Source organism: Tachypleus tridentatus, chromosome 13, assembly GCF_004210375.1.
Source record: "Tachypleus tridentatus isolate NWPU-2018 chromosome 13, ASM421037v1, whole genome shotgun sequence".
Taxonomy (NCBI): domain Eukaryota; kingdom Metazoa; phylum Arthropoda; class Merostomata; order Xiphosura; family Limulidae; genus Tachypleus; species Tachypleus tridentatus.
In genome coordinates this window covers 154,622,176-154,637,747 of record NC_134837.1, presented here as the reverse complement: position 1 = coordinate 154,637,747, position 15,572 = coordinate 154,622,176, and the positions used below count along the sequence as shown (strand labels likewise).

The 15,572-nt window shown below is 33.4% G+C and overlaps 1 protein-coding gene and 1 long non-coding RNA gene across 9 annotated transcripts in view; one reads left to right on the top strand and one right to left on the bottom strand.

Annotated features, from left to right (window-relative positions):
- Positions 1 to 15,572, top strand: part of LOC143240960 (uncharacterized) — a 46,822-nt gene that overhangs the window by 18,390 nt on the left and 12,860 nt on the right. For all 8 annotated transcript variants that reach the window (XR_013022073.1, XR_013022074.1, XR_013022072.1 and 5 more), the window contains one exon: positions 4,871 to 5,067. This is a non-coding gene — a long non-coding RNA (uncharacterized LOC143240960). The remainder of the gene's footprint in view (positions 1 to 4,870; positions 5,068 to 15,572) is intronic.
- LOC143239889 (uncharacterized) lies at positions 7,028 to 12,692 on the bottom strand. The gene is made up of 3 exons (XM_076481508.1): positions 12,602 to 12,692; positions 7,826 to 7,896; positions 7,028 to 7,204 (listed from the first exon to the last, which is right to left on the bottom strand). The coding sequence occupies exons 1-3, from the start codon at positions 12,690 to 12,692 to the stop codon at positions 7,028 to 7,030; spliced, it is 339 nt and encodes a 112-aa protein (XP_076337623.1).

The window sequence follows — 15,572 nt, the reverse complement described above, 5'->3', positions numbered from 1 at the left end:
GCATTTGTTCAAAAATTCCTCAAATATAGCACTTGCCATCCATGCTTTATTATTCGCTTTCCATTTCACAGGAAGTTGATTCTTCCTTAAATTTTTGAAACAGTGAAGATTTTCACTTTCATCTGTTACCCATGGGTTCTCTAGTTTTCCATCAGCAAATGCAACCAAATGTACAGTCAATCATTTATTCGAATGACAACCTTTGGAAAAATGACGGCAGAAAAATGAACAGAATATATTTAACCAATACTTGCTGTAACAAAATGTCTGAGAATTTATTAATATTTAAACAAATTATTAATTAAATAAGAATTTACAAATATTTAAAGAAATTATTAATCAAATAAGAAATTAATATTTAATCAAAAACATTTTTCTGCCTTACTCAGGTTCTAATTCTACCTGTTGGTAGATGAGGTTGGGAAAAGATAATTTTCTATCAGCATTATGCAGGTTCCACCATCTAGAGGTCATTTTATAAGAGAAATCTTAAGATAATGCTGCAAAATTTTTATATTTTTGGCTTGTACAGATTTCTGGCTTAAACAGGTTTTAGTGTATTTATTTTAAAATATTATTTTTCTCATGTCAAAATGACATTGTAATAACAAAGTGAAAATAACTTCACAATTCATGCTATAACTAATAATAAATATAATCGGTTTAAAAATGAATCCCCAAAAATAAGTTTCTCAATGAGAAGAATGTAACTGTTTAGAACGAGACAGCAGTAAAGAAATATTCAGTTTGATGTAGTTTGGTTTAAGATGAAGATAAGGTTCTACATTGAAAATAAAATTCCATTTTAAGTTTTGACATTAACCATCACTGGCAATCCCAACTCGCATGTGTATGCAATTTAGTAGGAAGGGATAAAAGATACCTAATTGCCTTCTGTGACAAGGTTGGATACTGTGCATCAATACCTAAGTAAAATAATGTGACTTTTACTTCAAGACACAATGTGAAGTGATCTCCAGAAGCTGTTATGTTTTTCAAGGTGTCAAGTTATTTGGTAATGTGTGCAAAGTGATGAAAAAGTAGTTCCTCGTCCACTCACAGCTGTCATCATGTTTGGAAAAATACTTATGAAAATCTTTCATGAAGTCCTTCAAGTGTCTCTTCATTATGTTCAAAATATTTTCAGCAAGTGCTTCAGATAAGTTCATAGCCACGTAAATGAAAAATGGAAAGGAATCCAGTTCACCACAATCAAAATATGTATCCCGTAACTCCAGTTTTGCAATCATTGCATTAATTTTGTCTTGCATGTAGAATACTGATATAAGCTTGCCTTGGAATGATATATTTAGGTTGTTGAAATGAGCATATATCTATTGTTTAGCTTGCATTGCTTCCCATCATCACTTCTTTGGCAAGAGGTTTGATTAGTATCTCTCCTATTACTCCAATAGCTTTGGATATGATACTATAAAAGAGGTTTCCACAGACTTCACATCATCATCCCCTGCTACACTGTGCAGTCTGGGAGACTGGAATGTCCTTTCCCTTTTCTTTGAAAAATTCAATAGCTTACACATGGTAATGTGTAATGAGGTATTCCTCATAGTTTGTTTCAAAATGATGCTTGAGATCTCCATATGTATGGCACATAATGAAATAGGCTTTCTTTTATTGCTTGTCCATCAAAATCCAATTTACAAATAATTTTCATCACATTTACATGATATTTTTGGCTTCTTTGCAGCTGGTACTTTTACAACACTATGAAACAGTTTTGGTGATTCATTAAATTGGTTCTTACAGCTATCACCACTTTATCACATTTTCATTACAATCTTTACCATTACACTTTATAAATCCTGTTCTTAACCAGTAATCTGTGATGGCTCAGACATACCATCATTAAATGAAAATCTTAATCCATGTACCACCTAAAATTATCTTGTGTGATACCAGAGGTACACGTATCATGCTTTTGTAAACACTGTTCTAGATAATAATAATCTAATTCTTAAAAGAGTGCTGAAGCAGTATAGTTACTTTATTTTTTACCTCATGAAAAATTATTGGAAGAACTTTGGTGTGGGTATTTGAATTAGATATATGATTACTGGCAAAATCTTAAGTAAGGGAAAAAATATTCTGTCTTATTATTTATATATGAATTTATTAAAGAATAATATACAAGTGAAATTTTAAACTTTATTTGTCTAGGTGATAATGGAATATTATTTGGTACTTGGCTCTTTGAATAATGTTCTCATGTGAATCTGTCTGTCTGAAAATGAAATATCAACAGTTGGTAAAGAAGCATGATATATTGATTGTTTTTGATAGAGGGTTTTTTTTTTTTTACAGAAGATGTCTGATTATAGTAATTTTTCAAAATCTGTTCAATAACTATTGTAGTTCCTTTTTAAAACTCTCTAAACATGGTAACAAAATTGGACACTTCTAAACCTTTAATATCTTGAGTAATAAAAATATTTCAAATAACATTTCAGCCAGTAATAGTGAATTTCCGTGTAAAATTGATGTGGTTATCATAGTGTAAACTGTGTGGCTCTTTCTTCACTTCCAGTGCATTATAGGAAAGCACATCTTCAACAAATTTACAAATATTCTTGTTAATTTATTATTGACAAGATATAACTGTACTGAATATCAGTGAAAACTTATGCCTTTGATGTTTAAATGTATAGCATAATTTTAATCTTCTATCATACAAGTTGTTAATTTGAAAAAGAATAAGAATAAGAAAGGGCTGATAGTTCAAATAAAATAAAACCTTAACAAATAGTTCAGTCTTAAAATAGACTAAAACTTTAGTTTTAGAATTTATAATACTCTAAATGACAAAACTCATTTAAGTTGCAAAGAATACACATTTAAAATTTACTGCAGGTGGTGGCCTAGTCTTTCTGGATAAACTAGAAACATGAAAAATCTACTGTGTATATTATGTGAGCAGTATTATGCTAATAACATTGTTTACCTATACTAATAGAAGAGTTTGTGTCTGCATGTGTATGACCACCATATCTCCAAAGGATAGAGCCTAGAAACCTGAAAATTTGCACCAATATTAAGTGGACTCTCAGGTTGTGCATCTGGGTTTTATTACTTATTCACATGTATGTACATCTTTGTAGAAAAAAGCTTGGGAAAAACATATAGGAAAGAATATGTGACAGCCATATCTTCAGATTTTAGAAACCTAAAATTTTGCTCCCATACCAAAAGACCTCTGAAGATGTGCACCAAAGTACCATTCATCCATGTGCATATGCACATATAATTTAGGACTTGTACAAAATTTCAGCAGTTTACAACATTTAGGTTGTAATGATTAGTAAATTTTATCTTATAGATAGTTTCACGGACACTTATATATCTTACCATTCAGGCAAACTGATCAGTTCTGTTATTCAGTGAAATCGTATTTGGTTCTAACTAGTTGGAGACAAAAGATAGATTTCAAATACTGTTTCTCACACACCTGGATAAAATAACAATATTTAAAAAAAATTGTATGTATTCATTGTTATAACAGTTTTTAAACCTGCTGGATTTTAATGTTTTCCAGCATTCAGTGTTTATACCATGATTTTTGTTATTAAAATTATTTATTCCATTCTTAAGTGAACATAAACATGTATTATGAAGGTGTTGAAACCTTACATGATAGCTGTAATTTACTTGATGATATACAAATCATGTTTACTAAGAAATATAAAATATTTATATGTGCATCAGTGTGTTTCCAATTTCTCTGTTCAGTACAAAATGTCTACCTTTGATATATCTTTATTTTTTTAAGATAATATGTATCCATTCTTTATTTATCTTAAATACTTGCTGTTATATTTGATATTTTATGCTGTGGCTCTTTATTTTCTTCATTTTTACTTTAATATCAAAATTTTTAAATATTATTGAAATATAAAGCATAACCAAAAATATTTTATCTAGTTGTGTAAAGCATTGAATATCTTCTCATCTTAATTTGATTTTTCTTGGAAAACTTACACTATATATTGAAACAAAACCACCAACATGACACAGCTATGTATTATTCTGTTAATGAGTATGACAATAAGTTGACATAAAAATCAAGTTTTACATGTGCTTATTACCAATAATACAATCATGTACCAAGTAACTTGCTAGCTGTCTTTAATGAAAGAAATTATCACAGATGACTTGAAGGTATGTGAGGTTAATGATGATTTGAAGATAACCTAAGAAGGTATAAACATTGTTTTATGCTTTATTAATAAAAATGTTTACATTCATAGCAGCCATCCAGAGATACATATTGTGTATTTAGTTGGATTTTACCTTTTAACACAAGTAACATCAAAACAACAGTTTATTACAAATTATTTGTTCTGAAACTAAGCAACAAACTTGAACAAATTTGTGTATGTTGACAAATTTTATTTGTGCATTTGTATTATTAATCATTTTTATTTTACAATCAAACTTTGTTATTGAACAGAACAAATCAAAATTAGAGTTAACTATTTGAATTTGTCTTTTTATTGATTTATCTGTAACAAATGATAATAAAATTTTATTTTGTTATAAATTATAAGTCTGGATATTGAAAAGATAGTTTTGTTACACATGTGATTTTACAGGAGGAGAATGGACAAAAAAAAATGTAAACTTAACACACTCAAGAAAGGATGTTATACAACTGGATAAAGATAAAGTAATTTTAACAATCTTAAACTTTTGCTACCTAAGTTGATACTAACAAACTGACTACAAAACTGTGACAATTATTAATATGCCTTAAGTTAATTTTGTAAGGCTAACTTGAAATTATCTCCAAGTCATTTCTGTCTTCATTTTTTCTCACACGAAAACTTTATTATTTTTTATTCTTTCCATCATGCAGCTGACTTTGGATAATGTGCTGTAATAACACCAGATTGAAGTAAACAAACAACAATGGCTGGCACTTCTTGCTGGATGGCTCCAGAAATTGTAACAATGAAGTAATATGGGCCTGAAGTTGACATCTGGTCATTTGAAATGATGACTGTTGAGATGATTGAAGGTGGACCTCCTTATTTTAATACAGATCCTCTCATGGTAAGTGTTGCCAAGCAATATTTACAGCCAAGGAGAAAGAGAAGATTGAATTTTCAACTTTCTCCTTATTTGAATATCTCCCCTTTTTTCATTTTTGTGTAAATACTTTGAGATGATAGTAGAAAATTTTGATTTAATAAATCTAAGAGAGTTTTCCACTGGATAAAATTAAAGTATTTCATAATAAATTTCAAGATCCTTAAAGAATTTGTGTGAATTAATGCTTTGCTTCACTTAAAGACAAAGGTTTCCATTATAATTTTTCTCATAGAAATGATCACAACACCCAAATTCTTGAAAGTTATATTTTTTAAAATTCAAAACACAATTGTTTTCTTTATTCAAAGATGTCTTTCAGCAACTACAGGGAACAGCTATAATGATAAAGATGAAAACAAGACTTTGCACATTACTCATACATATAGTCATGAAGTCCCACTCCTTTATCAGGTATTTGATCTCATAGCCAGAAATGGGAAGCTGGACGTTAAAAAAAAAAATATTTCTCCCATCTGTCTCTAAACACATTTCCACGAAATCATACCATGCCTTTAGGAGTTCAGAAGCTGTGAATTGTTTGTGTACTGTTATTTCACTAAACTATTTTGTTTTCCTTTGAACCTGTTATCCTAATGAGAGAGACCAAAAAGCAATATTATTAAATGTAAGAATTCATTGTTGTGCTTGGCTGTACTGATCTTACAGTTTGAGTACTTCATGATTTACTATTTGTTTATTTTTCTAATATTCATCATTCCCATATAATATCTTATTTTACTGGTGAAAAAATGATATAATTTTTATATCCCTCACCATCTTTTGTGTAAATGTTTGTACTTTGAAAATTTTTTATTACATTTAAGATCCATCCATTTCTATTTACTTTAGCTGATCTCTATCTGGAACTCGTTTTCAGATACATTAAATTTCAATGCATATACCATTCACAATATATATATATATATATTCCATAAATATTTCAATAGAAAATGCCCCTTGATGTGGATTCCTGTACATGGTGAGGGGACCTCCCAGGGTTCTGTTCTCTCAGTTTACTTACTCTGGGATCTAAACATCCACCTTCATGTCTGCCATGCATGGTGACCCATGAAGGGGGGAGAAGAGGATCCCAGTGGTTGAAGGGTCCAACTCCAACACACCACTTTGGCCTTGAATTCCTGTAGACAGGCAGTCTTGGGGTGGCCCCCAAGATCAGTTGGGTAGTCAATTTGGGCCAGGGTTATCTGAGTGTTAGCATAGGATGTCCTCAACAGGTGTAGTGAACATTATGTCTGATACTGGTGTTTGGGTATAGTGCTCACGAAACCCTGTCGTCGGTACAGTGACTTTATATGGCACTGTAGTGTGTCCCCTCATAGGACTTTATGGTGAGTGGGGTCAGTGGGCACTGAATTGTTCTTTTTGTTTTATTATGGATACCCCTCAAATAAAAAAAAACAAGCATGACAGCATAGAGAAAAATTTGACTACTGGCAAACGACTGCACACTGATGACTCTGTATAGTCAAACTCGCAACTTGAATCTGTCCTGCAATTTTTAATTATACATTCTTTAACTGAAAAACCCTCAGGGCAGATGTCTCCATTTCTTATTCAGAAGGGTTTGGAAGGGTTTGCTGGCTCACCTAAATTGGTAAAAAAACTTACAGTCTGGGGACATTTTAGTGGAAACAGGGGCATAGCCAGGGAGGTTGGGGGTTAACCCCCCCATGGACCCAAACCTTTTAGACAAGTTCAGTTGCTACCTGTGAAGTTTCATAAAGATCCGTGATTGCATGGCAGATAATTTCACACACAACAAATGGTCAAATGCAAATTTCTGACTGAACACTCTTTTAATACAGCAAGTTTTGTCAGAACTAGAAAAATACAATCGAATATCTATGAAAGGCTCAAACGCCTGTTCGTTCTTGCCAGGACATCTACAACACAGTTTGGTTCAACTTTGATATAACAGTGAATGTGTAATGAGGCCAAGGCCATTCAATTGATCTTCAGTGGTGATATTTCTCAAATACGTTTTCAGTCTTCTGAGAGTTGAAAACGAATGCTCCACTGAGGTTGTTGACACAGGCAATGCGGCAAATACTTTCAACAGTCTAGAAATGACTGGGAACATTTTTGCATTGCACATTGCATATGTATCTATGACATTTTTTGGTCTGTTGTTTGCAAGTGATTTGCACCAAACCCTAAGTTCACCTACTGCAGCTAGTAAAGTGCTGTCAATGTAGGCCTTGTATATATTGACCAACTCTTTAATTTGGTCACATTGTTGTGCTGTAGGTTCTGACCATTCTGTGGTAGATCCTGATGGTTGTAGACACATGAAGTTTGTAAGGAGAGTTTTGTGACTGGATAGACGGTTACATCACTTAAGAAAGTGATCAACAAATGGTACAAATACAACAATATGAAAGTACTCCTCAGGGCTAGTGGTTTGTGGGTTAGTACGGTACATCTGTCTTTTAGCCAGCCTTGACATTATGATGTCACTTTGAAGCTCACTACACAGAGTTTGAACTTCACAGAAAATGTTGTTAAATTCATTCACAGTATTATTTCTAAGTGAACAGATTAAATCTTCCACTATTTCTGCGTGATGCATCGCAGCACCTAAATCAGTGTTCTGTTGCTGCAGTAAGTTGAACAGAGGTAAACTAAAGGAAAACAATTTAGCAATGGTAAGTAGAGTGATGATGAATTCTGGCTGTGTTATAGAATACAATTGATTGACTTGCATGGCAGAATCTCTGTCTTGTGAACCTGATATGATCTCAAGGGCATTTGCAACAGCATGGATTAATTCTAGAAAGACAATGACTGAGTTATGCCTCTCAACCCACTGGGTGGGGCAGAGATCTTTCAAACTTTTTTTTTTTTTTATTCAGGTGCTTTATTCTCTACCGACAGAGCCATAACGTGCTTTCATTTGTGTGTATTGAAAAAGTTTTCAATGCAAGAAATTACTCCTGTGCAATTTTGCACAGGAATTTCTTTACAAGCATTATAAATTGCCAAGTTCAGGGAATTGGCACTGCAGTGTACATAGGGTGCAAGTGGGAATTTATCAGTTATGTGTCTCTGGACACCATTGAATTTCCCACTCATAGAGGTAGCACCATTGTACCCTTGTCCTCGCAGGTAAGCCATGTCAATATCATATTTTGTCAGATTGGTTATGATAACATCAGCCAAGTTTTTGCCTGTCACATCATAAACAGGTATAAATTGCAAAAAATCTTCTCTCATTGCAAAAGAGTTGTCATTGGCATGCAAATATCTAACACACAGCGAAAACTGTTCAATGCCTGAAATATCTGTTGTTTTATCAGCTAGTATTGAGAAACACTTTGCAGCATTAACCCTGTTGACCAAAGCATCAAGAACATGAGTATTACAGGCATTGATGATTTCATTTTGAATTTGAGGACTCAGATACGTAGCATTCCTCTTTATACTCTTAAGGCTTGCTGAAAGCTTGACATCACCCTTTGCCCTGTAGTGCAAAATTGCCCAACAATTCCTATCATTATTGATGGGCTCCTCATCAGTTTCACCAACAAACATTGGACCAGAATGATATTTTCCCCTCAAATCTAAACCCTATCTCCCATACAGTAATACAGTATCAATAATAGGCGTTAAATATTGCTGGTTTTGTTCAATTTCTTGCTTGTAAGTTGCATCAAGCTGCAAGTGCACAGATGAACTTGTGTTTACGACCTGTAGAAAATTGTTAGCTTTTTCTTTGCTGTCTTGGTGATACTGTTTAAATTCATGTGCTTTGAAGTCTTCAACCTTCTTCCAGTTTGTGTATGGAAATTTCACTAGTTGTCCCAATTTCTGGCTTCCAACACCAGCACCATCAGGAGCAAAAAGACAGCAGTACTTGCAAAAAGCACCCTTTGCATGTTATGTGTAGAGTAGCCATCTCCACTGTGAAAGCCAACAATGCAGAGTGTTTGCATGATTTTTAATACATAATTAATATAACGAGGAGTCGACTTATCTGTTTACCAATGCTGACATCATCAGAAATATAATTTCCAATGTCCCAGACTGAACCTGAGGTGGTAGTGGCAGTACTGGTAGAAGGCCACAGTGATGACTCTGACAATTCAGTTGACAATTCTGATTCAACCTGATTGGCTGCAGTAGATTGATCAGGTTCAGCTTCATGAATGGGTTTAAAGAACCTATGCAGTGTCTTTTGCTTTTTCAGGCTTGACATAGTGAATGATTGTTTATCGTAACTTCTGTTTGTCAACGTCACATTAACAGTACTATTGGTGCCATCTATAGTGAATCATTCACTATAGATGGCACCAATGGTACTAGGTTAGTGCCATGGTGCCACCCACTGTTCATTTGTAAAGTTAATTCTTGAAATCCAGGGAATCTAAACATACACTGTCCATGATATTTGAATACAGATTATAGACACTATACATATATTTTATCACTCTCCTGAGTGACTCTATATTTCATATGTTGATGACAGGACTGTAGGCCTACTTTGCTGGGCCTGATAACTTTATGTTATATAATATATATATAGGCCTATATATTTATTTATGAATAAAAAAGTAAGACAAACATCTCAGTGTGCCGTTCTGAAATTTGCTAAAAGGGTGGTTTGAGAATGCATAATTTAGGTTTTTCTTTTATGTTTTTATTAAAAAATTTCACGGGGGGCATGCCCCCAGACATCCCTCTCGCATGACTTCACACCTGTGGAGCTTGCATCAACCACTCAAACTGAAAAAAACCCACCAATGGCCATTTCTGGCTGCACCCCTGAGTGGAAACATCTTCATCACAACATTCAAAACTCCTCTTGAAGTCAAAGGCCATTGGGGATCTACTCATTGTGGTTACTTCTCTTTCTCCTTTGAATTCTTCCAGAGGAGTTACAGTTGAGAGGGATTTAAAGACCATTCCAGAGTCAGAGATCCTGCCAGATTTCATCAGTCAAGGTGTTACAGCCATGCACCATGTTGTTACTCGTAGAGATGGGATTATGGAGCCAAAAAATGTTCTTATATTTACATTTACGACATAACGTTCTCCGACCACAATCCAGGCAGAATATCTGAATTGTAAGGTGTGGCCTTATATTCCTAATCCTGTTAGATGTTTTCACTGCCAACGATTTGGTTACTCGAAAACATCTTGCCATGGTTCCTTAACATGTGTCCATTGTGCTGGTAAAGACCATGATGCTTTTGAATATCCAACTAGAATCACATTGTGTTAACTGTAATGGTCCACATCCTTCCTATTTTACCTCCTGCCATAAATGGGTGGAAGAGAAATTAGTACAACATCTCAAGAAAGTTCAGATTTGTAATATGTTCGTAACAAGTTGAATAACTTATTATTTTAGTATACAGACCAACAATAGAGATACACATCTTTACAAACGTTCGTAGGACCTAATTATATGTTTCGACTGCTATATAGAATGTTCCAAATTACACAGTAAATGATGTGAATGACGTTAAATCTCCTAGTTAGACAAAAGAAATCCATCTTTCATTTTTTTTTAACAAATAACAATTCCTGTATTGTTCTGTGCTGTTGGTTTGTTGTTGCATCATTTTCAGATATAAAAGGCAGTTTGGTATAAGTAGTATTCATTTATTTATTTTGTGAGTTTTTGGTTTTTTTCATAATCAGAATTAAAAGCAGACGATTGTTGGAAGTTGTTTGTAAGTTACTGATCTAAATGTTAACGGCTCAGTGAGAGAGAGATATGAAAAGGCTACTACCAAGCGACTGAGCGGGAAGAGAACAAAAAGTAAAGTTAGTTAACTGAAAAATAGTTTTGTTCAGAGGAAAGGTAGAAAAAGTAAAGTTAAACGTCGTAGGAACCAATAGCCTAATGGTTAATATGTTAAAGGGAGATTAACAATTTTCTGACATTTTGAGAGAATAGCTTTTATTGTCAAAGTGTTTTCTAAGACCACTGAACCTGCCTTTCCCAAAAAACAGCAGACATATATAAAAAGTGAGGATATGGTTATGATAAAAGGAACCACAAAGATAAAAGAAACAAGAATTATACACTGTTATTGTTGAAATTAAAACTAATGAAAGATAATTGAGCTTTTCTAAAGTAGTTTCTTGACAACAAAGAGAGAACTCTATTATATAGGATTTAAAATACAACTATGATATAGAGTTTAAATTATTTTTGTATGTATAACTATACACTATTTTAAAATAAGCGAAGTGCATACTGTTCATATATTGCCAAATTTACTTCCACTAACAAATTAGATACTTTGTCCAGCACACCTATATATTTCACTGCATTACTGAAAACTTCTATACAAAAAAATGCTTGACAACCATAAATTAACTTAATCACTATAAAAATATAAATTTTAAACAGGTAACCCTGACAGTTAATTTATGCAATAACCACCAATAAATAAATCGTGTAATCATGTTTAAATCAAAGTTTTCTTCAATTGGCTAAAGGATTATCGGTAAAATTCCAACATTAGGCGATTTGAAATAAAATCTTACCTTTAATTCCTAATTCCTCAAGTATTAAAACACACAATTCAAGACATTAGTTTCTCTATACAGTACAGTGTGAAAGTGTTAGGTTAAATTAGTCTCTCTATACAGTACTATGTGAAAGTGTTAAGACAGAAGAATATTTTGTCATTCTTTCTATTTTATGGAACTAATTCTTCCATGTCATTACTGATTGTATTAATGATAGTGATTCACTTTTAACAATTAAATGAGCCAGAGTGAGAATACTTATTATTTTTTAGAATTCCCTATACTTGTACCTTGAATATGTCATAATGGTTCTGTTTTCGTTGGTAAAAGAGTAGCTCAAGAGTTGGCGGTAGGTGCCTTCCATCTAATCTTACACTGCTAAATTAGAAACGGCTAGCACAGATAGCCCTCTTGTAGCTTTACGCTAAATTAAACAACAAACAAGCTCTGTTCACATATGTTTCAATAAGAACTTTTACTTTAGTTATAATATTAGGTACATAGAATGTCTACGTGATGTTATTATTCAAAGTAGAGGGAAATAATTCGTAAAAGTAAATATATATATATATATATGGAATTGTTAACTATTTTACCAAAACAATACCACTCTGTCATATGTATGTTTTTATGTAAACATAAGTTTTGACAAAAAATATTAACATACTAAATCGTTACAACAACTGTTCCCACCTCCTGGAAAAGTTAATATATATGTGTAATTGTTAACTATTTTACCAAAACAATACCACTCTGTCATATATATGTTTTTATGTAAATATAAGTATATATGTAAATATAAAAATGTTGTAACGATTTAGTATGTTAATAACTGTTGCAACCTCCTGGAAAAGCTTTTCCTAAAAAAGCAAAGCTGTTTAATACACTAAAAACCATGGAAGTTATGAAGAAGTATCTCATTATAACAATGTATTTTAACAAAAATAAACATATTTTAACTTTCAAAGAAACAATAAAAGAAAACCATTACTTATACAAAGATCTTTAGTATCAGCTCCTTCTTCATCAGTAATATCATCTCCAGGACAAGTTATACAGGCATCAGAAGCAAAATGTGCCATATAAATCCCTCCTAGGCACGGCAGGCAGTAAGTTTGTAATCCATTGTCATAGTGACCAGGAGGACATGGATCTAAAACCGTTAAAAGTACACAGCTAAACATTTATTTACTCAGTGTTAATTTTTATAGTCCTATCAACGAGTTTATTATCAAAAAACAAATTTATTGTATGAAAACTACATGATATTAAAAGTTTTGCATCTTTTTGTGTTTAATGGAAACTATTAACGTTATTGTGTGTAATATATACTTACAACACCTGTCAGCATCTCTTCGGTATCCTTGAGTGCAAGTGAGGTTTTCTGCTGGAACATACACTGAAGAAAACAAGATAAAGTTAAATCTTTTTTAGCTCATTTACTGTCACCGATAGGAATAGAAAGTTTTACAGAGTGCGAGATTCATGCGAAAAATAAAACACGTTCTTCAAAACGGTTTTTAACAGATGGTTTATTTCTTTATATACTTAGTAACTGAGTCAACTCATTAAATTAATCAGAGAAACTTGGAATTTTATGAAAGCACTCACAGTTCTTCTCTTTATAAATTATGTTATACCTTGAGGTACGTTTCATTTCCTTTGGTATTTCTCTTGTAAAATTTTTGTTTGGCAAAGTTGTGGATAAATCAAGATTTCTATCTTGAATCGACTCAAATACATAATATGGGGAACATATTTTGTCGTAATTTTAAGTTATTTATTATTCAGATTACGCTAATAAAAATCCACTTCGTAAATATGGTTTGTATCTTTCCATTTTGTAAGATTTCGCTTGAATATACAGAAGCTGAGTGCATAATATCAAAAAAGCTTTGGAGGCTTACCATTCCTCTATAGAGGTTTTTGTTAATCCATCTAGTATACGAAGATGATTGTATATAATCACATAGAAACCCCTAGTTGCTGCATCAGTGACATGACAGGTGTGTCTATGAGTAGATTAACACGCATACCTTTTTAATTCTTCAGCTGCTTGCTGAGTATAAGATATAAATGAAGTCTTATATTGTTTCATCTATACCCTTACCATTCGTAAGGCAAGTGTTAAGACAAATACTTCGGTTACACACCCTTTCAATTTAAATGCAGGTGTGCCCCAAGGGTCTGTACTCAGCCCAATACTTTATAATATATATGTTAATGACATAACTTTTCAGGAAAAAATTCAAAAACATTAAGCTTAACCTCAGTAAACCGACCTCATCTTCACGAAGTCTATCACTTTTCTAGGCCTTACCATGACTCATAACCTCTCCTGAACACCACACTTCTATTGCTACCCAAGCAAGTAATAGAATTTTCTTTCTTAAATGTATTAGTGGCCCCAACAAAGGCTGTTCTCCCAAAATCATTCTCGTAATATACAAAGCATTCATTAAACCCCTTTTCGAATATGGTAGTGCAGCCACATATAACATGACTGAAAGACAATTCTCAGTATTACAAAACCTGCAAAACCGCACCATTAAAACCGCTTACCGCCTCCTCAACTACACTCCCACAACATACCTCAACTCCCTAACTCAACTATTACCAATTAAGGATCGATTCATCAAACTTACCAAACGATACTACACTAAAGCTACTGACAGAAACTCCCAAACTCGCCAATTATTCCGACTGGCAGACACACCTCAAGTCTGGGAAAAGTATACTTCACCATTAAACTGGGCAACTAACGACAGAGACCAGTACTAACCATTACCGATGAAACAGACAATACTGTGTTACCCATTTATATGTCATTAATGTTTTGCATTCCAGTTTGGGCACTGGGTTGGTATTTTTTTTTGCCGCCCACCCTGTAATAGTGGTTTTCTCTGGGTACTCCAATTTCCCCAACATCTAATTTCTCGCCATTTGATTTATAGATCCCCAGCACCCTAGCCCTGAAAGGACCTTCTGTCTCTCTTCATGTCACTATCCTCTTTCCTTTCTCTCTCTCCATATTTTATTCTCTTTTTTTTTCTCTCTCTCTCTCCCTTTCTCTTTCCCTCCTTATGTCACTGGTTCCTTCAAGAATGTGTGACCTGCTGCAGCCTTGGTCACCCTGCTCGTGATCATGATGATTTCCGTCCAAAGTGTACCAGTCCAGCTCTCCCGCTCCTCAACTTTCCTATATTATCGTTATTTTCTGTAATACATCATTCAATTCGGTTTTTCTACCTTTCTCCTCATGACACATCTTACCTTATAAGCATGTGGGGCTGAAGAGAAACAAAAGTTTCTGAGCACCCCAGGTTTGCCTTAAGGGTCTTCTCTAAGGACTTTAAAACCTAAACTACTACCAAGTCAGAAATAAATAATAAATAAGTAATCCATACCCAGTTGACCTTGTTTCCAGACTGAGATATTTTTCGTTGCATACTGGGTTAGCTTCAGCAATTTTTGTCTCTGGCATTTGTGTTTCTACGAATTATTGCAGGACTTTTTCCGAATTGTTCTGGCGAACCAAGATTGTTTAGAAAATTTAAATTCCCATTTGAGCATATAAACATTTACATTGCAAAGGCCTATTATATGCCTTTTCCAAAAGCGATCAATCTTCGGTTACATCAAGATATCTACGAAATGCTAAGCTATGTCATAAAGAAGTTTTGATAAATGCTGTTGTACTGCGACTTCATATCTCATTAATTGTCACATTAGTTGCCAGTTTGCATATTCAAAACGGTTTTGGTGTGGCTTATTCATCCCCATAAACTGAAGAGTATGATAACTATAAATTTCAAGGGCAGCCTGGCACTTATACAGTACCGATAATATCACAAGTTCTTCTTCATCACTTCCCTGAAATATCCCTTGCAGGTCATCTTTAGCATTAGTTCATGGAATAAAATGAATTTTCCAAGAGTATCCTATTGGTGTCAATATAAACA